General features: G+C 47.0%; 1 protein-coding gene across 1 annotated transcript in view; it reads right to left on the bottom strand.

The window, feature by feature from the left end:
• The window catches only part of LOC142590333 (cyclin-D1-binding protein 1 homolog), a 72,547-nt gene that overhangs the window by 38,886 nt on the left and 6,903 nt on the right, over nt 1-26,758 (bottom strand). The window contains exon 3 of the mRNA XM_075702381.1: nt 1,327-1,414. Coding sequence (XP_075558496.1) covers nt 1,327-1,414 — 88 coding nt within the window. The remainder of the gene's footprint in view (nt 1-1,326; nt 1,415-26,758) is intronic.

Below are 26,758 nucleotides of genomic sequence, written 5' to 3'. Positions count from 1 at the left end.
TGGCGCACTACGGGACCAACAGCGACCGCTGAAGTGGAGCAGCGTCATGTTCGGCATCAAGTCCAAGTACAATAAGATCCTATGATGCCCCGTAGGCTGTATGCTTTGAATGTGAGTGAAAGCTTGTGAGAGAGGGTGACTTGATGAGCGCTGTCTTCTCGTGCAAGTAAGAGGGGAGCAGAGAGTGAGGGGCAGGTTGGTGTGCATCTCATTTTCAAGCGTGGCCGTGGCTGCTCATGGCTGTCATTGCGGCTAAGCACATAGGCAGCCTGTGCACCCGGTTTTAGAGGTTATTTACCGCATGAGCAAAGAGTGGGCATGCTGAAATGGCATGGCATCATGTGCACTGTCTTCCCACGTGTTTAGTACTTAAGGTTGCATAATCTTGAGTTTTGGAGATGCATTGAAGCAAGAGGCACAAATGCCCAACTAATTATAGCGGTGATGTTATTATTTATTTACTTTTCAAATGCAGCCTGTGTCCTCACTCATCACCAGAGACAAAGCATGTACAAGTAAGTCAACATGCCTCTGTCAGGAGAATTCACACAATGCCTTGAATTCTTGGATACAGTGCACTAACAGGTCTCCTGCAACAATTATAGCGAGTGATATTTAGCAATGCTTGTGAATGGGTTAGTTAGGATATAGTATGCAGAAAGTAATGCTAACATGTCTTTGTCAAAAAGGTCCCAGCATCCAGGTATATTAATTCCTTGATCTTAATGAATACTAGCCTGAACTGAATATGAAGTGCTAGTTGCAATCTAAACCTTGGATTACATGGCCTCAAAGTTGCAATATCACAGGCAAATAATGGAGAAATGTAGGGAAAAACAAGCATTGGTTCTTGGCTGAGCATAAATGAATGGATATGGAGGGCTTATCCAGTACATAAATCAACACACACAGACATGCATGCATGCACACACATACACATGCAATTAGTAGGGAACGGCAAATGCCATAAATTGCTTGTGGGTTAAATTACCACTGGTGGTGTATGGTACCTACAATTAAAAAATTTCAAAAACTTATTTCCCGCTGCAATTTCTTGGTGTTTCTTTTTCTCTCTCTGCCACTTTCAATGCCCATTCACCTCTTTGGCTATGGCATCCCCTATGCCACATCCTACCCAGAAAATGCAACCACTGTCGACAGATGTGTGCAGTCTATGGCAGAAACAGGGGGATAAATTCACGAAGAGAATTGACTGACAGATGTTATTACCAAAGTAGTACACCCTTTTAGAGCAATGCTTTCTAGACAATAAAATTTCTATATGCACACAATGTATATAAAATGATAATAAAAGGCTGACTTCACCTCTCTGGGCCGATGCCTGAAACAAAATCCTTAACAGCATCGTACAGTTCACGCAGATGGTCTGCAACCTCCTTTCTCAGCGTCCGACCTGATCGGAATCAAAATACAGCTTTTATAGAAGCAATTTTTCTAAGTGCCCACTAGTGTCCACTAAGTTTCCACTTCAGCAAGCATAGAAACCAAAATTCACTTTTAATACAATCATGCAGTTCGTTAGTTAAGTGGGGTTTAATGGCGCAAAAGCAGCTAAGGCTATGCTGCGCCAAACACACAATCATGTACCAATAAGGAGTATAGGTGTGCTTTAATGCAAAGGAAGTCATTTTTACCCTGTACATTTTTACACACCCGTAATGAGCATTAAATGCAATCATTACGAAATGGCAGACATCAACCTCCCATATCAACTCTTCACAGCAGAGTATTTCTACAAAGGACAATCTGAAATTTACAAAGCCTTTCCTCAAACTGTAAGGAAAGAATTCAAGGACACCTAAGTGCTTATGAGTTGTGAATGCGAAAGCATTAATGTCCAATTGAATGCCACTGAGCAGTCTGTTGAGCTATGAACTCCTCGCGGGTAAGCAAGGATGCCGAGATGGAGGTGTGTTCATTTTGATTTGGCCTTACCGAGATGCAGTTACAATACAGGCGAGAGCTTGTGCAGACAAGGAACGTGCATATAACACAGGATTCCAAGAGAAAGTGCGAGGGAGATTTGGCGTAGCGGCGATGCCCTCTACCCTCCCGCAACATCTGGTGCGCTATTGAAGCAGCAGGTGTTCCCCTCGCCTGATCTGCTCCATCGAGGTGCGCTCGTGCCGTGGCGTCGCAGCAAAGGGAACTCCGTCGAGGTGCAGTCGTAACGTGGTGCGGCCTGACGTGACGCCACCTACTCCCCATTGGCTGCGCTGTCACATGCCCAATGACAGAAGCACAAGGCCACACATTTAGTCAGCCAAATTGCTGCAATGTGACGTGTGCAGTGACGCACGCACTAGGCACGCCTTTCATCAGCAAGAACCGTGGAGCTGCAGTGGCATCGGGGAAGCGAGCTTGCCTCGCACCTCTGAGGCCCGGGTTTGATTCTCACCCAGACCGAAATGTACCAAATTTTCTTTTCAGACCATTAAAATTTACTCTGTTAACAGGAACCCCACTGAGAAATTTGACGTCAATCTGAGCATATTCTGACGTCATTCTATCTTTGTGCTGTCGGCCATTTTCGGTACTACCTTTCAGTCACGCCGACTAGATAGATTTTCGCACAATTGGGCATATAATGCTTTCGCATTAAAATGGCTGTGCTACTTCATTATCTTTCAACATGAGCCAAAGAATAATGGGTGTTAGACTAAAAACAAAAACAGGCACTTAGCAGCAGCTAAAGTGAACGTATTTACTTGAGCCAACATGGCGTTAGCATCTATTTCATTACTAAGTTCCATTGCAGTGTGTCTAATGCTACCTTGGCACTATGTTCTGTGCTAGCTTAATAATATGGTAAAGTTGGTTGCTTTATGGCACCAGGGCAACATAGGCCAAACAGCACCAAAACAATGTTACTTTCTACACAAGGGGGTGGTTCTAAAGAAGTTTGAATGTGAATGCCTGTATAGACACATAAAAACTTACAAACCTTTTAATATATGTTGCGGAGAAAACCTGAAGGAGTACTGAGATAAATTTTTGCATTGTTTTTATTGTTTATTGTCTCGCAGTCGACCCTGTAATTAAGCTATGAAGCCTCAATTCCCTGAGAGCACAATTAAAAAAATTTAATTATTGAGTTTTACGTGTCAAAACCACGATCTGATTATGACACACTCTGTAGTGGGCGACTCCAGAAATGTGGACCACCTGGGGTTCTTTAATGTGCATCCAAATCTAAGTACACGGATTTTTTCACATTTCGCCCCCATCGTGATTCGATCCCGCGACCTCATGCTTAGCAGCCCAACACCATAGCCACTAAGCATTTGCAGCGGATCCTGAGAGCACAATGAATAATTAATTATGTTACCTTTTAATGCGACCAGTTCAAAACACGCACCAGGCACAGCATGGCTTCAGACATGAAAAAAGAGACTCATCACGTTGTCGAAAGCTATTCTGGCGGTCTTGCAGTACCAGATTCCACGGAAGTGTACACACGGGGCCATAACCAGGGGGAGAATTAGAGGTTTCTGAGACCCTCCCAAATTATCGCTGCTGTGATATATACTGTTTAGCACAACTTACTTATATGTCATTATAGGTATATGCCAAAATATATTGATGTGTGTACTTGTTTATCGAATGACCGCGTTTCATCGTCTATCAAATGGTGTCGCTCAGTGCAGGACGCGCCTGCATGTATCGGAAGTTTTGGAATGTTATCGATGGTTGTATCCGTTGTTTGTTGTCATCGAACCTTGTGTATTCCGATTGCATGTATGTGCAATGAGAATGGTGTAGAAATTTCTGGAAGACACGCGGGCACCAGCGATTACGCTGTAATGTTCGAAAGCTCATGTACAAAAGCCAAAGCACTTGACCCGCTGATCAGATTTTCGCCGTTCGCCGACTGTGTTCGCCGCTATCGTTGTGCTTTGAGTGTAGCCTGTTTTTGAGGCACAGGTTCGCCCAATAAAACACTAGTTTCGCCATTTATAGTTTTCCTGCTTTCATCACCGTCACTACCATGTGACATCTAGTGGAGGTGCTAGTTCGTTCATGTACCGGACGCCTCCGACAAGCTGTGATCCAAGCCCGGACCACCAAGACAACACCATCATCTCGAATCATTGCGCAAGCCGCCGACTGCAATAGCTGCCCTCGGAGCACGGACCAAGAAGATCGTGGCCAAGACAACCCCAATGGCTGCCCCAGCGTCCCCCATTCTACAGCAACAACCTTGGGACCCACCAACCTTCCATGGATCGACTGAAGACCGAAAATCCTGGCCGGAGACCTACAAGAGACCAAGTAGATTGTGGCCAAGACAACCCAAATGGCTGGCCCCCATTGTCCTCCAGTGTCCCCCCCCATTCTGCAGCAACAACCTCGGGACCCACCATGGATCGAATGAAGACCCAGAATCCTGGCTGGAGACCTACAAACAAATCGAGACTTTCAACAACTGGGACTCCGATGACAAGCTGCAGCATATATACTCCCCCTTAGAAGACGGCGCTAGAACATGGTTTGAGAACCGGGAGTCGACCCTGAAAATATGGGACCTGTTCCGTAGTGGCTTCCTGTGGACCTTTACGAGCGTCATGTGCAAGGAAAGGTCTGAAGGTATGCTAGAAGCCTGAATGCAACTATCCAACGAGAACAATGCAATCTTCACCGAGGAGATGACGCGCCTGTTCCGCCATGCTGACCTGGATGCGTCTAAGGAGAAGAAAATTCGGTTCCTCATGCGTGGGGCAAAGCAGGAGCTCTTCGCAGGATTGATATGCAACCTGCCAAGGAATGTTGCTGAATTTGTTTTCGAAGCCACAACCATTGAGAAGACACTCTATATGCGGACAAGGCAATATAACCGCCGAAACTACAACGATGTTCAAGCACTCGGCAGTGCCGACATGCGAGAGACCATCAGAGCGGTCGTTTGCGAGGAACTGCAGAAGCTCTTCCCAAGGTCAAAGCCTCAAGTGGCCTCAATCGCCGACATCGCCAAAGAAAAGGTTCAGCGATCCCTTGAGGTTACTGAACTGTAGCCGCCACCCCGCCCACCTGTCAGCCAGTGAAATGCCCCAAGGAAGACAGACATTTGGTGTGTCCCCGACCACTGCCTGCTCTGCTACGATTACGGAGAAGCTGGCCATGTGTACCACCGATGCCCACACCGCAACTTGGGAATGCGAGGGTTCACCGTCAACCCAGTGTGTCCACAGATTGGGAAGCGCTCTCATGACACCGCTGATTACCTCGCCGCCACTCACTGGAGCTCTCGACGACCACCCTGTTCGCCGTCACCAGGCCGCTACCTGTTGCCGGTCTGCGAGTCCATTTCCGGAAAACTAAAAGCAGCAACCAATGGAGGTGCAGCTGCTGTTTGTTGAACTGACGAAGATCTTCTGCCGCCACCAGAGACACCGAAAAGACTATCTTGACAATAATCAACGAGGCACCACCATCCTGACGAAGCCTAGAAGCAAAGAATGCGCCGACAAAAGAAGACCTGATGATGCGACATTTCAGCCGCACATCAACACAACGCAGCCATGATCTGACGCCAAGATCTAACTGCAATGCAAGACAAAGAACCACCGACCTCGACGTGCTTCTCGACGGCCACACAGTCACCGCCTTAGTGGACACAGAAGCTGGCTACTCCGTTATGAGTGGACCCATCGCCGCCAGTTGAAGAAAGTTAAAGACTGCATGGGAAGGCCCTCAAATTCGGACTGCTGGAGGACACCTAATAACGCCAACTGGAACGTGCATGGAAAGAATTACGGTACCGTTCATGACCGGACCTGAAGTCAAAGTCAATAACGCTATCCAAAGATCAAGCGATACCGCCGGAGAGCGCTTGTAGTCACCATGCCTTGAGTGTACTTGAGGACCAAGTCAGCATCCCACCTCACTCCAGCATTGTCATCTTTGTCGGCAGAAAAACACCCGCAGATGTAGAAGGCGTCGTCGAGGGCGACCAACGTCTACTGCTTGACCGTGAAATTTGCACTGCAAGAGGGATCGCTCGACTGCACGGAGGGAAAGTGAAAGTGATGTTGACAAACTTCAGCCAGCAGTTCAAGCACATCAACAAGGGCATGACGATCGCATACATCCAGGAAATTGTGGAAACAAGCAATGCGTTTGTCCTTTCTAATTCGGCGACATCTACCCCGACGACCATAGTTTCCTAACCAGACTTCGACATAAATCCGAGTCTCTCCCTGAGTAAGCAGTAACAGCTCACAAGTCTTCTCCGACAATACGATTGCTTTTCGACGTGATTGAGGATTTGACAAACACCAGTCGCTAAGCATCGCATAATAACCGAAGAGTTCGCTCGACCTCTCCACCAGAGCCCTTACCGAGTTTCAACATGAGAATGTGAAGCTATAAGGCAACAAGTCAACGAAATGCTGCCCGAGGGCATGTCCTGTGGTCTTGGTGAAGAAAAAGGAAAGAACCCTACGTCTCTGTGTCGATTATCGTCGACTGAACAAGATCACGAAGAAGGTCATATACCCCCTATCACGGATAGACGACACACTGGATCGGCTCTGCAAAGCAAAATACTTCTCGTCAATGGATCTCAAGACTGGCTACTGGCAAATAGAAGTCGACAAGAGGGATCAGGAAAATAACGCCTCCATCCTGCCAGACGGCCTCTACGAGTTCAAGGTCATGCCATTCAGTCTATGCGCGGCGCCTGCAATATTCCAGCGTGTGATGGACACTGTGTTAGCAGGGTTGAAGTGGCAGACCTGTCTTGTCTACTTGGATAACGTCGTCCTCTTCACAGGGAATTTCGACGATCACTTTAGGCGGCTTGTGACAGTACTAGAGGTCATCAAGTCATCAGGGCTCACTCTGAAGCCAGAACAGTGCCGCTTCACTTACAGTGAGCTTCTGTTCCTGGGCCACGTCATCAGCAAGTCTGGCATGACCCACAGAAGATAGCTGCCATCGCAAACTTCTAGTCGCCCATCGACAAGAAGGCAGTGCATAGATTCCTTGGCATGTGTGCCTACTACAGGCGCTTTGTCAAGGACTTTTCATGCATCGCTGAGCCGTTGACACATCTAACTAAATGTGATGTCGAGTTCAAGTGGCAAACGCCGCAGGCCGACGCATTTCAAGAACTCAAACGACGCGTGCAGTCGCCACCGGTGCTTGCGCACTTCAACAAGGTTGCCAATAATGAAATCCACACTGATGCCATCTTAATCCAGAGGAAAGAAGGGCTTGAACGGGTGATAGCTTACGCTAGCTGTTCACTGTCAAGAGCGGAAGGCAATTATTCTACGATTGAAAAGAAATGCCTCGCCATCATTTGGGTTACAGCAAAATTCTGCCCTTACCTATATGGCAGGCCATTCAAAGTCGTCAGCAATCATCACGCGTTGTGTTGGCTAGAAAATTTAAAGGACCCTTCAGGACACCTGGCATGATGGAGTTCCCACCTGTGGCAAGTTGTTCTTTCAACCGCTTTCATTGCCATTAATTTATCATTTCTTTAATTCAATTAATCAGTACAAGTAATTTCCTCTATGTTGCCTTTGGTGTCTTCTTGGCTTCTCATGATATTATTAAGGAAAATCGGGCCCCTCGGTTAACCCCCCTTTCTTCTTGTTCATATATATATTGCCAGTTGCACTTGAAGAAACTTCATGTGACCTTGAAGAATTGTTCGCTGATGTGACGGCCTTACATGAGTATTTACAAGACCTCACAGTAGGAGACAATTCAGTTTCACAGCCTGAGTCTTGTCGCACCACCAAGCATCTGGCATCTCTCAGTGGTGTAATCTTCCTTTGTGTATACTTCGCTATCACTAATACTGCTTCCCCTTTCCGGAGAAACTGCAGTCTCTCTCTCTCTCTTTTCGTTTTAATGTGAGTCCAGGTATAAGCGCTGCAGCACATGACTGCTGTTGACCCTGATTTCGAGTGAATCCAGCTTGGGCTCATTTCGGTTACTGATTGAATTCTATAGGGCGTCCCAACTATCATGCACCATGTCTTTAATAAAGAGCAATTGCGTTACTCGAAAAAAACCTAGTGCATATGGTTTCCAGTACAGTGGAGTAGCTGCCAGTAATTTTTTCGTTATGAAGATTTAATTAGGTAATTGTAAATAATTATCTAACTTGAGAAGTACTGTCCTAATTATGAAAGTGTCAATGAGGCATTTGCAGGCAGCCAAGGGACACCTAACTGTGGTATTTTCAGAGATGTACTAATTTTTTCTGACTGGTAAAGAAACCCCACGAAATATAAAAAATACCACGTGACTGCACTCCCACCTGCATCATAAAGCAGCGCCCTCAAATAAGCTGACTGAAAGTAACTGCTTTGCCTGTCTCAAACCCAAAGAAAGAGACAGCGCATCACCTTGATAATGATATGGACAGCAGGTTTTGTGGTTTCGCAACTATTTCCTCCTCTCGTTTCTACGTTGCACATATTATCTGTCTCTGAATGCCGACTGATCACATTGATAACAAGAGCCCCTTGATAACGCAGCCGAAGCACCGCTCTTTCTTCCTCTCGTTTCTACGTTGCACATATTATCCGTCTCTGAATGCCGACTGATCACATTGACAACAAGAGCCCCTTGATAACGCAGCCGAAGCACCGCTCTGACAACGCACCAAATGCGAAAAGCAATGTAATAGGCATAGAAAGTTTCAAAATTACGGCATTGCTCGCACCGCATCGAAAGAGTGCGCGTGCAGGTACATTTCGCGCCAGGAACTTGCTTCGGACCAAAGCCAAATTAAAGTGACTGTTTTATTTTTCATGAAAATGTATACATGCTGCAAAAACAGGTTCGTCACAAAAAATAAAAGTGAAATAAACTCACCAGCAAGCGACTCATGTGTACAGAAAAAGCAAGAGCGATACGTTCAAGAAATTAGATATACCACTTCTAAATGAGCCGAATTGGAAACCTGGACGTCTGCACAAAAAAAAAAAAAAAAAAATAACCTTTATCAGATTTCAGTGGGCCTTATTATCAGTGAATTCCTAAGCGCCGTTGAACAACAGCTGCTGCCTAGAGGGCGTGTTTGAATAGACACCCTTCTGCAGCTACGCAACACTGGGTCCACTTTATCACATCTTCAGTGACTTTCTTGATGACAGACGCTGGAATTCTACGGCAGACATCCATTATCTTTGCCTTGAGCTCATCTCACGTCGTCCTCTCGATCATGTAAACATAATCTTTCACATAACCCCAAAGAAAGAAATTGAGTGGAAAAAGGTCAGGTGATCTAGCTGGCCAATTTACAGGCCCGTGCCTTCCAATCTATTGCGCATTGAAAGTCGCATCCAGCCAGTTTTGTGCTCGGCTGCTGCTGTGTGCTGGTGCTCCATCTTGCTAATACCACAGACGTGGAAGACGTGACAGCGGGCCTTCGCTGAAAAACTCGTCCACCACTCTTTCAAGGATTTCGTCCACGTAACACTGTCCAGTCAGTGTGTGATCGAAGAAGATGGGACTGATTATAGCACTGACGTAAATTCCGCACCCCACATTGAACGACCATTGGTACTGGTGCAGATTGCGCTTTAGCCAGTGTGCATAAATGTCACTCCAATAGTGTGCATTATGCAAATTTACCTTAGCATTTCTGTGAAAATTGGCTTCATCCATGCATATCATGTTGGTCAAAAAGTACGGTGACTCATCGGCTTTTGTGTGGACCCAATTCGAGAAATCTAGACGATTCTACAGGTCCCTATCTTCCAAGCATTGGTGCTGGTTAAGGAGGTACGGGTGAAAGGCCGTCGTTCAGAATCCTCCAAACAGATGACTTGGAATTAGTACTTGGGCGGCCACGTCCCGCACGCTAGCATGAGGGTTTGAGGCCGCCCATCTTGCTGATACCACAGAAGTGAAAGGCGTGACAGCTGGACTTCACTGAGGAACTCATCCACCACTCCTTCAAGGATTTCGTTCACGTAACGCTGTCCAGTCAGTGTGTGGCCGAAGAATATGGGACCAATTATAGCACTGGCGTAAATTCCACACCACACACTGAACGACCACTGGTACTGGTACTGAGGGTGCTTTACCCAGTGTGGATTGGAGTCACTCCAATAGTGTGCATTATGCAAATTTACCTGGGCGTTTCTGCAAAGATTGGCTTCACCTGTGCACATGTTGCTCAATATGTCCGGTGACTCATCCGCTTTTGTGAGGACCCAGTTCAAGAAATCTAGACGATTCTGCAGGTTCCTATCTTCCAAGCATTGATGCTGGTTAAGGTGGTACCAGTGAAAGACCGAGTGATTTAGAATCCCCCAAACTGATGACTTTGAAATTGGTACCTGAGCGGCCACGTCCCGCAGGCTAGTATGAGGGTTTGAGGCCATAAATGCTAGAACATTCGTGCGTAGGCTAGGACACAAAGATAGAATCCTCCCCCCCTGTCTCTGGAAGGTGCTGGTTTGTCTCAGGTTTTCAGAATTTCTGATAACAGTCATGTTTGGTATACATGTAGCGCCACACTTCCATGACTGATATATATTTGCGGCCTTCCTCTTGTTGCCATGTACAGCTCCCAAGGCAGGGATCGTGTTTTCCTTCTGCTCATTAAAGACATGGTGACTGGGACGAAACAAAACGCACCTATAAATATTTGCACCCACATTATGAATTTGCTACTGTGGTAATAGTTTTCGTGGCAAAAAAAGAAAAAAAGAAAAAGAACCATCTGTGCACTTTATCTATGCTAAGACAACAGTTATCACAGCTTGTTTCCAGCTAACACCAAACACAATGTGTTACTTAGGCTGGGACGTGGCAGATAAGGCACTAGCTCGATCACGATGTTTTTCATTTTCTTTATTTCGTTCTGGCTAACTCAGAAGGAGCCTGTTCAAGAGCACTCCTTTATGATGCATGTGGGAGCGCAGTCACGTGGTATTTTTTATATTTCACTGGGTTTATTCATCAGTCGGAAAAAATTAGTACGCAATTAATACGTTGCTGAAAATACCGGCAGTTAGATGTCCCTTGGCTGTGCCTACAAATGCCTCATTGACACTTTTATAATTAGGATAGTACTTCTCATGTTAGATAATTATTTACAATTACCTAAATAAATTTCAGTAACGAAAAAATTACTGGCGGCTACTACACTGTACTGGAAACAATGTGCACTAGGTTTTCTTCGAGTAATTCAATTGCACTTCTTTTAAATTCTGGTGCATCATAGTTAATTGAGACGCTATGCATATATTTATGACCTCTGCATGCAAGTGACGATGTTTCCATCCCTAATAAATGTTGTAAATTATTAGAAGAGTTTTTTTTTCATGAGTCATTTTATCGTTTACTGGAAAGAAAAGCAATACTGAGACACATATCATTCACATGCATTTCACATGCCATTGATTAAGGACTCTGCCAAAGGGGTTACTGAAGTCTATAGGTTTTTTTCAGGGTCAAAAAAGCAAGCAAAGCAGTTTGAAGCGAGGTGAATATACAGCAATATAGTTATTCTCTAGGAATAGGCTATCCATTCCTTTAGGAATAATTGTGAATTGTAGGGTGTATACCACACGTTGACATTTTCAAATTCCATAAGTTTTCCAGGTTTTCCCTGAGCGACACAGCACATTATTTTATGTCAAAAGAAGCTGACACCACGTTGCCCAATGCTGTCACTCTCAAGTAAGCATATATGTATAAAAAAAAAACTTAATCCAGTTTGAATAGTAAGGAGTAGTGTTCATTTTATTCAAAATAGAAAACTGAAGGTAGGGGATAGTAAAATGCCCAGCAAATAATATATATTTGAAAAAGAAAAATGATAAAGCCCATCGTAAATTGAGTCGAACATTTTCAAATACGAATAAAAAGAGATGCAACAGAAGCAAATATTTTCGAAAATATGCTATTTCTATCAAGTGATAGCAAGATCATTGGTATTAGGCCCGAACTTTGTCCCAAGTGAGATTTTCTCAGTAGCTGGAAAGTCAACCTCAACTGATCTCACATGCTGCCCAAGCACAATGCTACCGTTTCGTGTTTCACTGCTTTCAAGAGTTTATTTTGGTTTGGATGAGGGTCACCTGCATCTTTGCATGAGCAAACACTTTGCTTCTTGAGCTCAAGCTCCTTCAAAGAAGAGGCGGCACAGTTCCTTTCGCAATCATTCCTCAATGCGACGGTCATTTCTGTTCTTGTCCGCGTTCCGCCGAGCGATCGCTCCACGGACCATTTGAAGCATCCTCTTGGTCAGTTTTACAGTCACCATCCGATTTTTTGTACTCCCTAGGGGCCACGAATACGTCCGAAAAAATGAATGCATGTCTATTACTGTCCTTAAGGGCTCAAATCCTCACAGGCACGCCTGAAGAAGCTCTGAAGGCCTGCCATTACACTGATTAGGCATATCGGTGCTCGTACTGTGACATGAGACGGCAGGTACATGCGTGTATAATTGTGGAATACGTACTTTGTCCCGTGACAATTAATTGCCCCTTCCCACGCTTGTTAAGCTTCTCCGCGTAACATCGCTGCGCTGAGGCGAAGCTGCCTTTCGGAAACCGGCATTATGCAACGCGCCATGCTTTGTAAGCTTCGAAGCCAATCGCGAGGATTACAGAGGCGGAGTCGGTGCCATTACAGACAGCGGCGAATTCTTTCAATGAAAAACACAGCACAAAACGGCAAGAACCTTAACAGCGAACGTCGAAGCAGCTAAGCCTAGCGTTGTCGCGGTGGTGGCTACGGATGCCAGCGGACCTGCGTGCGAGAGCGCTCGTTCCAGTCGGCGAGATAATCAAAATGGCGGTGTTGGCTTTGATTAATGCCGTTTCGGACCTGCGGTCGCGGCAAAAAGTCCGGAAAATCGGACAGCGAAGTTTTCTTGCGTCTGAAATTACAGACGTTCTTATACATTGACTCTATGGGGTACGTGGTGGTGCCGCGAAATCGTCCGCATTATCGGGCATTTCACAAAACTCGGGCGCCCGGAAAATCGGTCGTTGACTGTACACTGGCAACTCCCCCTGCCGACGATATGGCCTCAAAGACAATTCGTTATGATTCCTTTCTTTTACTCGAGCCAGCAGTAGGGCAAATTTCGTTTCCTTTCAATAAAATGACAGCTAATTTTCCCTGACTCAAACACAAATTCCCACAGGTTTCCCTGAGTTTTTCCAGACTATTCAAAATCCCTGAGAATTCCCGGTCTTCCAGTTGGTAGACACACTGTAATTGGCTACCTCCTCCTGTTTTAAAAATATAATAAAATTTGTCCTGTCATCATCATCATCATCAGCCTAGTTACGCCCACTGCAGGGCAAAGGCCTCTCCCATACTTCTCCAACTACCCCGGTCATGTACTAATTGTGGCCATGTTGTCCCTGCAAACGTCTTAATGTCATCCGCCCACCTAACTTTCTACCGCCCCCTGCTACGCATCCCTTCCCTTGGAATCCAGTCCGTAACCCTTAGTGACCATCGGTTATCTTCCCTCCTCATTACATGTCCGGCCCATGCCCATTTCTTTTTCTTGATTTCAACTAAGATGTCGTTTACCCGCGTTTGTTGCCTCACCCAATCTGCTATTTTCTTATCTCTTAACGTCACACCCATCATTCTTCTTTCCATAGCTCGTTGCGTCGTCCTCAATTTCAGCAGAACCCTTTTCGTAAGCCTCCAGGTTTCTGCCCCATATGTGAGTACTGGTAACACACAGCTGTTATACACTTTCCTTTTGAGGGATAGTGGCAACCTGCTGTTCATGATTTGAGAATGCCTGCCAAACGCACCCCAGCCCATTCTTATTCTTCTGGTTATTTCAGTCTCATGATCCGGATCCGTGGTCACTACCTGCCCTAAGTAGATGTATTCCCTTACCACTTCCAGTGCTTCACTACCTATCGTAAACTGCTGTTCTCTTCCGAGACTGTTAAACAATACTTTAGTTTTCTGCAGATTAATTTTCAGACCCACCCTTCTGCTTTGCCTCTCCAGGTCAGTGAGCATGCATTGCAATTGGTCTCCTGAGTTACTGAGCAACGCAATATCATCAGCGAATCGCAAGTTGCTAAGGTATTCTCCATCAACTTTTATCCCCAATTCTTCACACTCCAGGCCTCTGAATACCTCCTGTAAACATGCTGTGAATAGCATTGGAGATATCGTATCTCCCTGTCTGACGCCTTTCTTTATAGGGATTTTGTTGCTTTCTTTGTGGAGGACTACGGTGGCTGTGGAGCCGCTATAGATATCTTCCAGTATCTTCCAGTATCTCTGTCCTGTATACATATTTAAATATATTGGGTATGTGCACGGTATTTACAGTGGAAATTTAAAACAATGTTGAAGTGAGGAAATACGGATGAGGCAGCCTTCGCTGGTGCTTATAATGGGCTTGTCCTGCTATTGTCAGGATTTGCAAATATAACGCTATATATATATATATATATATATATATATATATATATATATATAGCCCCCTCTGGAAAACTCCAGAGGGGGCTCGGGCCCTGGAGCCCCCCGTAGTCAGCGCCTATGGGCTCATGTCTAAAAGCCGACGCGCTTGACCCGCTGATCAGATTTTTGTCGATCGCCGACTGTGTTCGCCGCTATCGTTCTGCTTTGAGTGCAGCCTGTTTTTGAGGGCACAGATTTGCTCAATAAAACACTAGTTTCGCCATTTACAGTTTTGCTGCTTTCTTCACTATTACTACCACACAACAATATAATACGTTTACACTGAAGCATAACTGCGAGTCGGCCTAGTTGGAACAGATTCATCTTAAAACTTTTTGTGCGCAAACAAACAGGGACGAAGAATAGAAGAAACACAAGGACGAGCGCTTTCTAACAACTGGTTTTATTTTTGAAGAACCACCTGCTTGAATACCCACAGATCTGCGCTGTCAAGTCAAGAGAGCACGTCTATAGTACATATAACACTTGTGATAGAAAGACGTGGCCCAAAGCCACCCGGTCAACATAAAAACGGCAAGGTGCATGAAACAACCACTTACGATAAAATGCGTTAAAGGTGTGATGATAGAAGTGAATTTTCTTTATCCAACAATGAAACAGAAGGATGGCTGATGCATTTTTCTTTTTGTTTTTCAATCCAGTGTGCTTCCACAATTTCCCTTGCGGTTTGATTTCTATGCCTATACAAAATGTCGGTGCTACTAAGACAAGGTGAGCAATCATGTTCTTGGCAATGCATTGCCAAATGCGTACTAGGGCGACCTTTCAGACTGGACAAGTGTTCCCTTAACCTCGTGTTAATGCATCTCGCCGTGCACATCTGCACCAACAGTGATGCAGTAAGCTATTAGCCACAATAATATTTTAAGTGAAAAGATAGAGGCAACTTAAGTCAAAAGAAACGTCAAATGATGTGGGTGACAAAAATCTGGTAATGATACTTAAGGTGTGTGTTTGGGGGTAGGCTTCAGCATCGCCAGGGGGGGGGGGCGGTCTTGCCCCCTCCTGGAAAACTCTGGAGGGAGCTCGGGCCCCGGAGCCCCCCGTAGTCGGCGCCTATGGGCTCATGTCTAAAAGCCGACGCGCTTGACCCGCTGATCAGATTTTTGCCAATTGCCTCAAACCATGTGGTGCATTTTCATGGGCCCCAGAATTCGTCACAGTCTGCTGACAAGTCATGGCGGCTACCTGAGAAGTCAGCTCTGGAATCAAGAGGCGGCCGCTGGGGTCAAGCATGACAACTTGTCTACGAGGACCCGCTCCACTCGGTGGGTTCTGGGAATCCAAAGTGCGTATGTGAGTGTGTGAGCCCTCCCTCTCAAAGGCGGGTCGACTACACCTCCAACAACTGTGGACGGTCCGATTGGACGAAGGTTGGACAGCATTTTCCTTCACCTAGGGATCTAGGGAGGACAGCAGGTTTTTAAGCTGCAGTTTGTCGGCTGCTAGGAGTGTGCTCGTGAGCTGTGTGCTTCAGGCTTGGTGCTTCGTCTTTCGGGCTCCGTTTGGGAGTCATGCTAGACAGTTGAAATGTGCCTTCTGTCCTATTGTAAATACTGTAAATATATCCCGTACTCCTAGTTCTCGATGAGAGCAAGTTCCTCCCTACAACCACTTCCCAAGCGTGGGTGAGTTGGACGACGACATGGGTCAACTACCACGTATTTCATGCCCGACCCCAACTCTTACAACTGGCTGCCAGTGGTGGGAAGTTCCTCCCTTCAACAACGTCTAAACCCTACAACTGGTCGCCAGCGGTGGGATCATCCTCCAACTCTTACAACCGTCGTACAACATTGCCGTCTGTCGTGACAGCACACCTTCGGCGACCGCGAGTTTGTCGGTGATCTCATTGCAGAACGAGGCAGCACTGACTGCAGACAAGAACTCCTCCATCGACGCACCATATTTGTGACCAGTAGCGACATGCTCCCAGAGCTCGTTTAAGTCGGCAGCATCCACCGTGTTGGTCTCACTGTCAGTGAGGGGGTAGGTTCGTCCTGGCACACAAAGCCCGCCTTTTTTGAACCAGTTTTGTATGGTGGACTGTTTTACCTCATACCATGCACCATAGACAAAGTGCATGGCCTTCAAAAGGCTGATTTTCAGGTCAGGGGACCCGTCTGCACTGCCCGATGTGCCAGGAGCTGTGCGGTCAATGACTAAGATTAGCCACTCCAGCATGCGCTGCCGATATAAAGCATTAAAGTTGGTTATCACGCCGGCGTCCAACGGCTGCAGGCCTGCCGGCGTATTAGGAGGCAGAAACATCACTTCGACCAATGTCAGCTTCGGGTTAACGCTGTGTGCGCTACAGTTGTCCAGTAGCAACACTACTCTTCTTCCTTGACTTTCAATTATGCTGTCCAACTCGAGCAGCCGCTACTCCTCGAAGAAGTCGCGGGTCATCCACGCCTTCTTATTGCCGCGATAGCGGACTTGCGGATTCTTGAAGCACGCTGGCTTCTTGGGTCCCCCAATAAAGAAAGGCTCGAGGCGATGGCTCCCGTCCATGCTAACGCACAGCAACACAGTCACCCTAAGTTTATAGTGCTTCCCGCCTGGGCATGTTGTATCTCCTTTAAAAGCGTGCGTCTTCTACGGCAACATAAAAAAAAAAAAAAGAGCTGTTTCATTACAGTTGTAAATATCCTTGTCCGCGTAACGCTCCAGCACGCCGGGCAGCTTTGTCAGTAGCCACTGCTGCTTCGCCTGCGTATTCAAGGGCGTCGCTTCCCCCTACCACATTTTTTATAAACGATGCCATGCTGCTCTTTAAAACGCCGAATCCAGCCTCCTCCTGGCTCAAAATTGGGCCGTCCCAGAAGAAAAGCGAAGTTTTTCGCTTTGGCAGCAAGTATTGGCCCACTTATTGGCATGTTATGCATGTGGGTTGTGATAAACTGCTGGTAAAGCGGCTCTTCCACGTCGGCGTATAAAGGGTCCGTCCCTAACCCTTTTTCGCTGATCGGCATGGCCACTAATACTTCCTGCCTTCACAATCGCAGTGCTCTCGGTTTTCAGGATTGTAGATAATGTCGACTGAAAGAGCTCATATTTCTTCACAAGGGCGCTCACCTTGAAGTCATGTCAAAAATCCTGCAAAATTTGCATCTTCGTGTCAAGCGACACAGTGTTGTGCTTTGTCAGCACCATCTTCGAACTGGGCTGTCCGCTGCTTCAGTGGCTTCAGGTGTGAAGCTACTATCGCGTTCGCTGCAAGAGGGACTGAGTTGGGGGATGGGCACCATCGTGCCGCTTTGCTTCTCACCTTTTTTTTTTCATTTTCTCTCTCTCTCTCTCTCTTTCGGTGCGATTGTGGTCGACGCACGAGGCGCAAAAGCGTGAAGCAGCTGGTGCCAACTCGCGATGCTCTCCGGTGCGTGGCGGCACTGGTGGGGCAGGACTAAAGCCCCTTAAACTTCGTAAAGTAGCGGCATGCTTTGAAGAATGCTGCCTCCTCCTCGCACGCTCTGGCCGAGGTCGACGCTGCATCACTATTGGCCTAATAGCATCACGTGGGCCCTCGCGCCGTGCATCAGCGCCGTTTTTGCTAGAGAAGCGTCTATGGAGTGGCGAGGAGAGCATGTTGGCGTCGTTGCTACGCTCGAGCAGTGTAGGCGGAACCACGGTCGAGGAGGGAAGAAAGAGAGGGGAGACGAGGAGAGGGGAAACGAAGAGTGAAGGCAGAGGAGGAGAGTGTCGCTACTTCACGAAGTTTAAGGGGCTTTAGGCGGGACTAAAACCCTTTTCCTCCCCGCGGCGCTTTCCTTCTCGATTCTCCTTGCCCGCCCCAGTGGTGTTGAACATTTTGAGAAATGCTGATAACAGCGTCGATAACGGTGAAGGCAACATTTATGAGGAGGTTATTTTTTTCTTAAAGCCACATGAATGGGGTATATGATGTAAAAGGAGCTTTGAAGCGAGTTCTAGATTCCAGACAATTTTTCTGCCACATGATGAGATGCTTTACTTTGTGCGTCTGATCTAGTATTGCTTGTGGCACATCCCTGTGTGCGTGGCTTATTATACAGATCTAAAGACGTTCGCCTGAAAACTTAAAAGGCAATGTGGACTAGCTAGCGCTCATCACCTGCAATACCACGGGTATACTTGCCACTAATTTTTTCAGAGCATGCTCTTATTGTATGACTGTCGCACACATCAACGTAAGCTGAAAATAATAGCTCCTCTACAAGTCGCTATTTCAATCTTTAGTAAAGCAGGCAATGGATCCTAACAATCGCGAACAGTGCGATCGAGAGGCTCTATCTTTGCACATCAATGTTCACAGCAGAAAGCAGAATCTATAGTGCTGCATTTCCGACTAAATAACAACAGTTGGCGACGTGCGAGGTGACGGAGGCCCAGCAGAATATTAAACATACTAAGCACAACCCCATTTTTATGCAACATACAAATTGCCGCAGCAAAAATGCTGGTGAGCAGGCCGGAAGAATAAAAAGAATGCAGCATTAGGGGATGCTTTGATACGAGTAATAAGAAATACGCCTTACCTCGCAAACAACACTGTTCTTTGTCGGCACAAAGTTCTTTTGGCCAATGTTATGCAGTCACTGCTTCCTGCGCAACCCGTCACGCTTTCCTTGTGGTATCATAAAAAATGCATAACCATCTTCACGCTTCTTGCTGCAGTCATATGTGCAACAGCACAGTATAGCGCTAGCACAGAGAGAAGGAAACACAGCGTACAATGTTCGCTATGCCGAGCAGAGGAGAAAAATGGTGTGGACGAAAAAGAAAACGCAAGATCTGCCCGTTTCCAAGGGCAACGGCAGGTAGACCAATCCTCGTGCAGAAAAACAGGCTCACGACTGCTTCCCGTGGGGGGGGGACGACGACGACGACGACGACGATGAGCAAGAGGCGAGGAGGTGGCGGTACTTTCAAATTATTAAGAGACTTTAGGCGGGGCGTGCTGCACGGTAATGGCGGCAGATACGAACTCGCGTAGGTGAACATTGCCCCGTCTCGGCATCGTTCGTTTCAGGTAAACCAAGCAACGCAAATGTCAGGATTATTCTGCATAGCAAACGCTGTCCTGACAGCAAAATTTTGATTGTTATATCCGATATGTGGTGAATAACATATCGTTATATACAGTGAAACCTTGTTAAACTGTAGTTGGCCGGAGCTCAGAAAAAATACGTACTAAACGGTAGTACTACTTAACCGAAATAGCATGAGATCGCCCAGTTACCTGTTAAAAATGGAACTCAGAGAGAGTGCGATGAAAGGGGAAGAAAACATGTAGTATTTATTCACTATGCATGACAAAAGTGTTTTCTTTTGATGCTGCAGCGGCCTAGCAGCGATGACAACGGCCTCAAACTTACTGAAGCTGCGAGCCAGCTTTTCAGCCAGCCCCCTCGGCAAACACTCGCATGGCAGATTCCTCGTTGACGTTACGTAGTCTCTGTGCACGTGCGCGGTAGTGCTGCAGAAGTCGCGAGGCGCCTTTTTCATTGTGGGGTGCTGTTCTCGTCGCAACAATTGCATTCATGAGGCTGACGTAACGCGCAGCTTCTGCCACTGTCGGGGCTGAATCGCCCAGCTGTCGCTTTACGTGTCGTACTGTCACTAGTCGACACTTCTGCAACAACTGAGGCAACGATGACAAAAAGTCGAACCTCGTACCCAACATCTTTTCGCGGTCGCAGCAGCGCTGTCGAGCAACTTCTTCACATTCCAAATGCCACACATCATAGTCAGCAGCAGATCCCTGTCCCGTGCCAGTGCCGACTTCTTCGTGTCACGATTGATAGCACGAACATTGTCTAATTTTTCTTCTATGCTGAGCACCCGGTGCCCTTTTTATCTGGGCTTCGGGATGACGCTAGTCTTTGATTGCATGACGCCACAACGCTCTCTCGCACGGCGTTGAAATTATGTTGATGTGGCTTCAGATGCAAACGCACAGGGCGCTTGGAGGTCGTTGTTCCGATTTCTGAGGCTTGTTGTTCTGCCAGGCCACCCGATGGAGACGACCCATCGCCGTGTTTGCGCGATGAAAAGTAGAAACATTACGTGTTAACTGATGTGTACGCAATAAGTTGGTACGGTTTATGTGGATACAAAGCACATTATGTTCAATGGCCGCTGAGTTGGGGATTTGACTTTGCTACTTTTAAAGCGAAACTACTGTTTAAGCGGGTACGGTTTAACGAGGTTTTACTGTATATGGTTTTCCCCCCCATAGACCTAATGCATAAAATGACACTGTAACCTTGACCCATTGCTATAACCAATATATTGTTATATGTGGTATTGCTTGTGCGGATGCGAGACTCTCACGCGTCCCCTGATATATTGTTTTCTCGCATAGCTCCAGTCTCCTGTAGTCCAGCTTCGCCACGTGGCTTGGTGCAAGCGGCAGTCGGTCTGGTTGAAGCGCATTGCGAGAGATGGCGCGAGTGTGGCTCTGCTAATGCCACCTAACAGCGGGGTTACTTGGGTGCAGAAAGGAGAAGGCTCTTCCTCTTTGGCTTGGGGTCAGCAAGCGGTGCGGACGTTCCGCACGTGCGCCGATCCATGCTTCTGCGAGACTGTCTCACGAGGCCTCGTTCGAACGTGCCACTGTTCGCGTAACCATACGCGCGAATGACCAGGCGGTAATGACCAGCATGGGGCGAACATATTCGCTCGTTATACGGTCATGGTGAGTCGGACTTCCGCGATTTGTCGCGCGCCATCGGCATGTTTTGTGGATAGCAACTCGGCCAGCAGGCATTAGTCTAAGAAAGGTGTAATAAATGCCCTTGTGAATGTTTGCACTACTGTGTTGTCATTCCTTTTTCCCAAGAGCATGGGTGAGAACCCCACATCAGGTTGCCCAACGTAGACCTCTTGGGGCATCAGACGATAGTTTTAACAGCTTTGCTTCGTTCGAGACCTTCATTTGGACCGAAGTGTAGGGCTAGCATGGACTTTCATTGCTAGCATCGGCGGCGTGGTTTTTTGAGCGTGTTTGAACTTTTTAACATGCTAAGCCTTTTCGCAAATGATTTTTTTTAATATGACATTCGTCAGTACAAGAGCCACATGGTCTACATCCTGGGAGAGCGAGGCTTAGCGCCCGCAGAGCATTGGCAAGCCTGAAGCAAGCGAGTATGGAAGCCTCGTGAGTGGTCCGAATTTTTTATGTAAATAGCTTCTTCTATCTCTTTGACTCTGATGAAGTCGTGACTCCGGGAGCCGGGTGGCCACGGGCGCCACTATGGGCTGACTAGTATTGCGGCCTGGCACCAGGCGCTCTGGCACTGGGTGCTCCAGCACCGTCTGGGACGGTGGCCACCGTTAACTCAGATGCTGTGGGCATCGAGTGGGGTAGGACCACCTAACAGAGCTGACGTCTACTCACGGCTACCTGTTTTGTGCCCATTTTGGGTGTTGCTTTTTGGATGCCGGTTGTTGTCAGGGTAGCGAAGCTTTAGGCCTAAGGCTTTATGAAGTTGCCTGTCGCACGTGGAGGGATACAACCTGGTGGACCGTGGCACTGAGGTGTTGCACTTTGCTCCCCTCATTCTAGTTAGCCTCGCACGAATTGAAATTTCTCGTTTGACTCAAGGAAGTCTTAGCATCTGAGTAGCCACCTGATTTCTTGCTAGCCGAGTTGAACATTGTACCACGTGGGCGATGCGCATGCAGAATTCCTCTCCCTTGCACTACTTTAGTGTTTGCCGAGTGCGTTGAGTGTGCGCAGCATGAGTGGAGTTACCCCTGGTTTGCCGTCACCTGCACGTTGTCTGCGCTGCTGCCCCAGACTACGATCGAGCCACCCAAGGCAATGGTGATGCTGTGGCCAGTTCGGCGCAGCGACTTTGGCGGCCGCCTGTATCTGGCTCGCAACCCTCGGCGGCAGAGAAAAGAGCCGGCAGTCACCAACAGCTACTGCGGCTCTCGCCAGCAGGGCGATTCGGCGCGAGTGATGCTTGCTCGCACCGACTACTGCGTCGCCATTTCCGGAGTCCTGGTCTGGAATCGTGCCGTCGGGTCAGTAGAGCTGCTGCTGTGACCAGCGGACACTAGCGGTGTACCCAAGGACAATGTCAGCTCGCATATTATGGACAGCGTGTGGGCATTTCCTCGACACGGCCAGTGTTGCATGTACTACCTTGTTTGCGAAGCACGCATTGATGTTAGACCGTATGACATGTTTCGCCGGAATATGCAGTGACTTAAGGTTGGGGGGGATGTGGGGATGCGCGACTCTCACGCATCCCCTGATATGTTGTTTTCTCGCATAGCTCCAGTCTCCTGTAATCCGGCTTCGCCGCGTTGCTTGGTGCAAGCGGCAGTCGGTCTGGTTGAAGTGTATTGTGAGAGATGGCACGAGTGTGGCTCTGCTAATGCCACCTAACAGTGGGGTTACTTGGGTGCAGAAAGGAGAAGGCTTTTCCTCTTTGGCTCGGGATCGGCAAGAGGCGCGGACGTTCTGCACATGTGCCAATCCATGCTTCTGTGAGACCGTCTCGCGAGGCCTCGTTCGAAACGTGCCACCGTTTGCGCGAATGACCACATGTTAATGTCCAGCATGGGGCGAACATATTCACTCGTTATCCGGTCATGGTGAGTCGGACTTCCACGATCTGTCGTGCGCCCATCGACATGAATACTTTGTTTAGCGCAAAAAGACAGATACAAGAAAGACAACAGGACAAGCGCTACTCTCAACTGACATCATTTTATTGCGTCACTCCTTTATAGACCGCTCAAACCAGAGGAACATGCGCAGTGAGCACCATGCGGTGGAGCCACCAACATCCGACCCCAAGAGCGCACTCATGCGACAGAATCCAAAAAACCAAATTCAGCGCTGTACAAGGTTAAGGAAGGCACACTAATGCACTGTGACCCCAATGACTGAATGAAAAATGCTTCCGATAACTCTCGGACGGTGGTGTCACGGCTCTTCTTCAAAATCGTGGTATCACGAAACATGGGTTTGCACTTGCATGTTTTGCAATGCTGAGCCAAATGCGAACCTGTGCCTGTTGGGATGGATCGCTCATGTTCTCTAAGGCGCTCGTTAACACAGCGGCCTGACTGCCTTACATACATTTTGCCACATGACAAGGGAATCTTATAAACCACACCGACGCTGCAATCTACAAACTTCACATGGTTCTTTTCACAATCAGGTTTTTTACTTGTTTTAGAAATACGGCTGCACAACATTGACAGTTTCTGAGGAGCGGAAAACACTACCGGAATTTACCGTCCCTATCTAGGGACGGTAAACTCCAGTTTTTAGATTTGCAGCTATCCTTACAAACAGGCCACGCCTGTTGGATGTACTCGCCACGTGCACGTAAGGAACTTTTACCTTACGCGTCTGCGCACTCAAAGACTGTGAAACGCGCCACTGCTTTGATGTGTTTAGAATCTTCCTTAAAGAAATCTTGTCATCACTCTGCAAACATGAGTTTCATTGCACAGTTAAATAGGCTGCAGGCTGCTGGTTACCCAAGTGTGGTGGTGACGTCAATCTCGGAGGTATTGCTTCAAAAACTGAAAGGGAAGCGGCACAAAAGTAACTGCATCACACAAAAGAAGAGGCCTGCAGGTGTGCCGTATTGCCACAGAGTGGCTCACAATCTGAAGAATGTCGCTACTAGATACCAAATTCCGGTAGTGTTTTCCGTTCCTCAGAAACTGTCAATGTTGTGCAGCCGTATTTCTAAAACAAGTAAAAAACCTGATTGTGAAAAGAACCACGTGAAGTTTGTAGATTGCAGCGTCGGTGTGGTTTATAAGATTCCTTTGTCATGTGGCAAAATGTATGTAGGGCAGTCAGGCCGCTGTGTTAACGAGCGCCTTAGAGAACATGAGCGATCCATACCAACAGGCACAGGTTCGCATTTGGCTCAGCATTGCAAAACATGCAAGTGCAAACCCATGTTTCGTGATACCACGATTTTGAAGAAAAGCCGTGACACCACCGCCCGAGAGTTATCGGAAGCATTTTTCATTCAGTCATTGGGGTCACAGTGTATTAGTGTGCCTTCCTTAACCTTGTACAGCGCTGAATTTGGTTTTTTGGATTCTGTCGCATGAGTGCACTCTTGGGGTCGTATGTTGGTGGCTCCACCGCATGGTACTCACTGCGCATGTTCCTCTGGTTTGAGCGGTCTATAAAGGAGTGACGCAATAAAATGATGTCAGTTGAGAGTAGCGCCTTGTCCTGTTGTCTTTCTTGTATCTGTCTTTTTGCGCTAAACAAAGTATTCATGGATTCGCACCAACTAGCCCGCCAACGCATTGTGCCCATCGACATGTTTTGTGGATAGCAGCTCGGCTAGCAGGCATTAGTCTATGAAAGGTGCAATAAATGCCCTTGTAATTGTTTGCACTACTGTTTTATCGTTGCTTTGTCCCAAGAGCACAGGTGAGAACCCCACATGCTATAAGTGGACTGCACTGTACAATGCCGCATTTTCGCGTAAGGAGGCATATAATGCTTTCACATTAAAAATTCACCGACGATTATCCTACTTCCTAATGCAAAATTTGAGCACAGCTCTATACATGTTTTCATTTCACTATATAGTGGCTGGCGTGAACAATCAGTCTCATGCGGCACATTGCAAACGCAGTAAAGTGTGGGGCGACTGCCTCGCTAATCTGGAGATACCGAGAGGCGGCGCATGGGTGATACATGGGCGCGATTCACAGCAGCCACCACAGAGAAACCTCCGAAACGACGCGCACTACACTGGCGCCATGCCATAGCCATCATCACTGCACTATACTTTTCTTCTCATGCTTTCGCCATACCCTCTTTCTCCACTTTCCGCCTCATGGTTTCGCTGCACTTTCCTCATGTATTTCATTCCCAGCGGTGCTCCGCATTCGCTTTTTCGTCCTTCACTGCGCTCTAAAATAACTGAATATTTCAAAATGGCCACCACTGTACCCGCAGAACTCTTGTAAGCAATGTGCTTGATTCATAAACAAAAAATTTACCGATGATTACGATATTCCCTAATGTGAAATTTGAGTGCAACTCTATACATGTTTTCAGTTCGCAATATACTGAGGCAAAGAATTTGAGAAAGACATGTAGGAGAGTTGGCAATCGTCGAAAATCTGATCTGTGGGTCAAGCACGCCAGCTTTTATACAGGACTCGTTAAAGGTTCCAGTGTAATCACTGGTGCTGTGTGGCTTCCAGAAAGTGCTACACAATTCGCGTTACGCATACAATCAGATTACAAAACAAGCACGAACAAGAGCTGATGCGAGCAGACAATAGTACGAAATGAGTGGTCCGGCTGAGACCGAGTACGAGTACACATCAAGCAGGGGTGGGCCCGCATGACCTCAGTTTCCTGCACGCATGTCATTGAAGAGGCAGCTCTCATTGGTCTTCGCCATTCACGGCTTGCATCTTTCATCTCCCGCTCTTTGTTCGCTCTTTCATCGTTCGCTGTGCTTTTCGCTCGGTTACGCAGCCGACACTCACCGAAGGAACGAGCGCCTAAAAGCTGCGCTCTAAAATGATTGAATATTTTTTAGAATGGCTGCCGCTGTAACCGCAAAAGTGTTCTCGAAATTAATTCCTGGGTACAGCCTTGCATACACACACACTATGACCCCGCTGCTGAAAGCCGAGCTCATTCAGCAGTATACAGGAAAAAGGGAAGAGTGTGTCCTCTAGAGCTTGAAAGAGAAACGAACAATTGAAGGGAGCAATGTGGCAGCTTATAGCGACGCGATCATCATATGGCCTTCAACTACTGCACCAGACTCACTGGTATGCCCTTGAATTGCTTGCAATACCATGTGACCGCTACTCTGTTTTTGGTGATATGATGAGTCTTCTTTTCCATGTCAGAGGCTACGATGCAGTTGATGCGAGTTTTCAATGGCTTGTATAAAAAATTCTGTAGTTAATTATTTGTGGTGCTCTAAAGGAAATGAGGCTTCGGACCATAATTACGGAGTCCGCACTAACTAGGAAAAACACACATAGACACACAACAATTTTCACATCAATACTCCTTTAACCATAAACAACAGATAGTACCTACAGGCCATCATGCACACTTATCAGATAAGCACAGAGAGGCCCAAGGTTTGGCAAAAGACAGTGCCCAGCACAAATCTCAACATATATCCAGTGTATGCAATCAGAACACATCACATGCTATGCAGAATATTTCTTTCATAACAATATAGTAATTTATATATACATTAACAAATGCATAATTAGGATTAGTAATTAATACTCCAGCAAATTTTGGCAATTAGAAGGAATGTGTACA

This window comes from Dermacentor variabilis, chromosome 1 (genome assembly GCF_050947875.1).
Source record: "Dermacentor variabilis isolate Ectoservices chromosome 1, ASM5094787v1, whole genome shotgun sequence".
In the NCBI taxonomy this organism is placed as follows: Eukaryota; Metazoa; Arthropoda; class Arachnida; order Ixodida; family Ixodidae; genus Dermacentor; species Dermacentor variabilis.
This window is presented reverse-complemented; position numbering and strand designations above follow the sequence as displayed.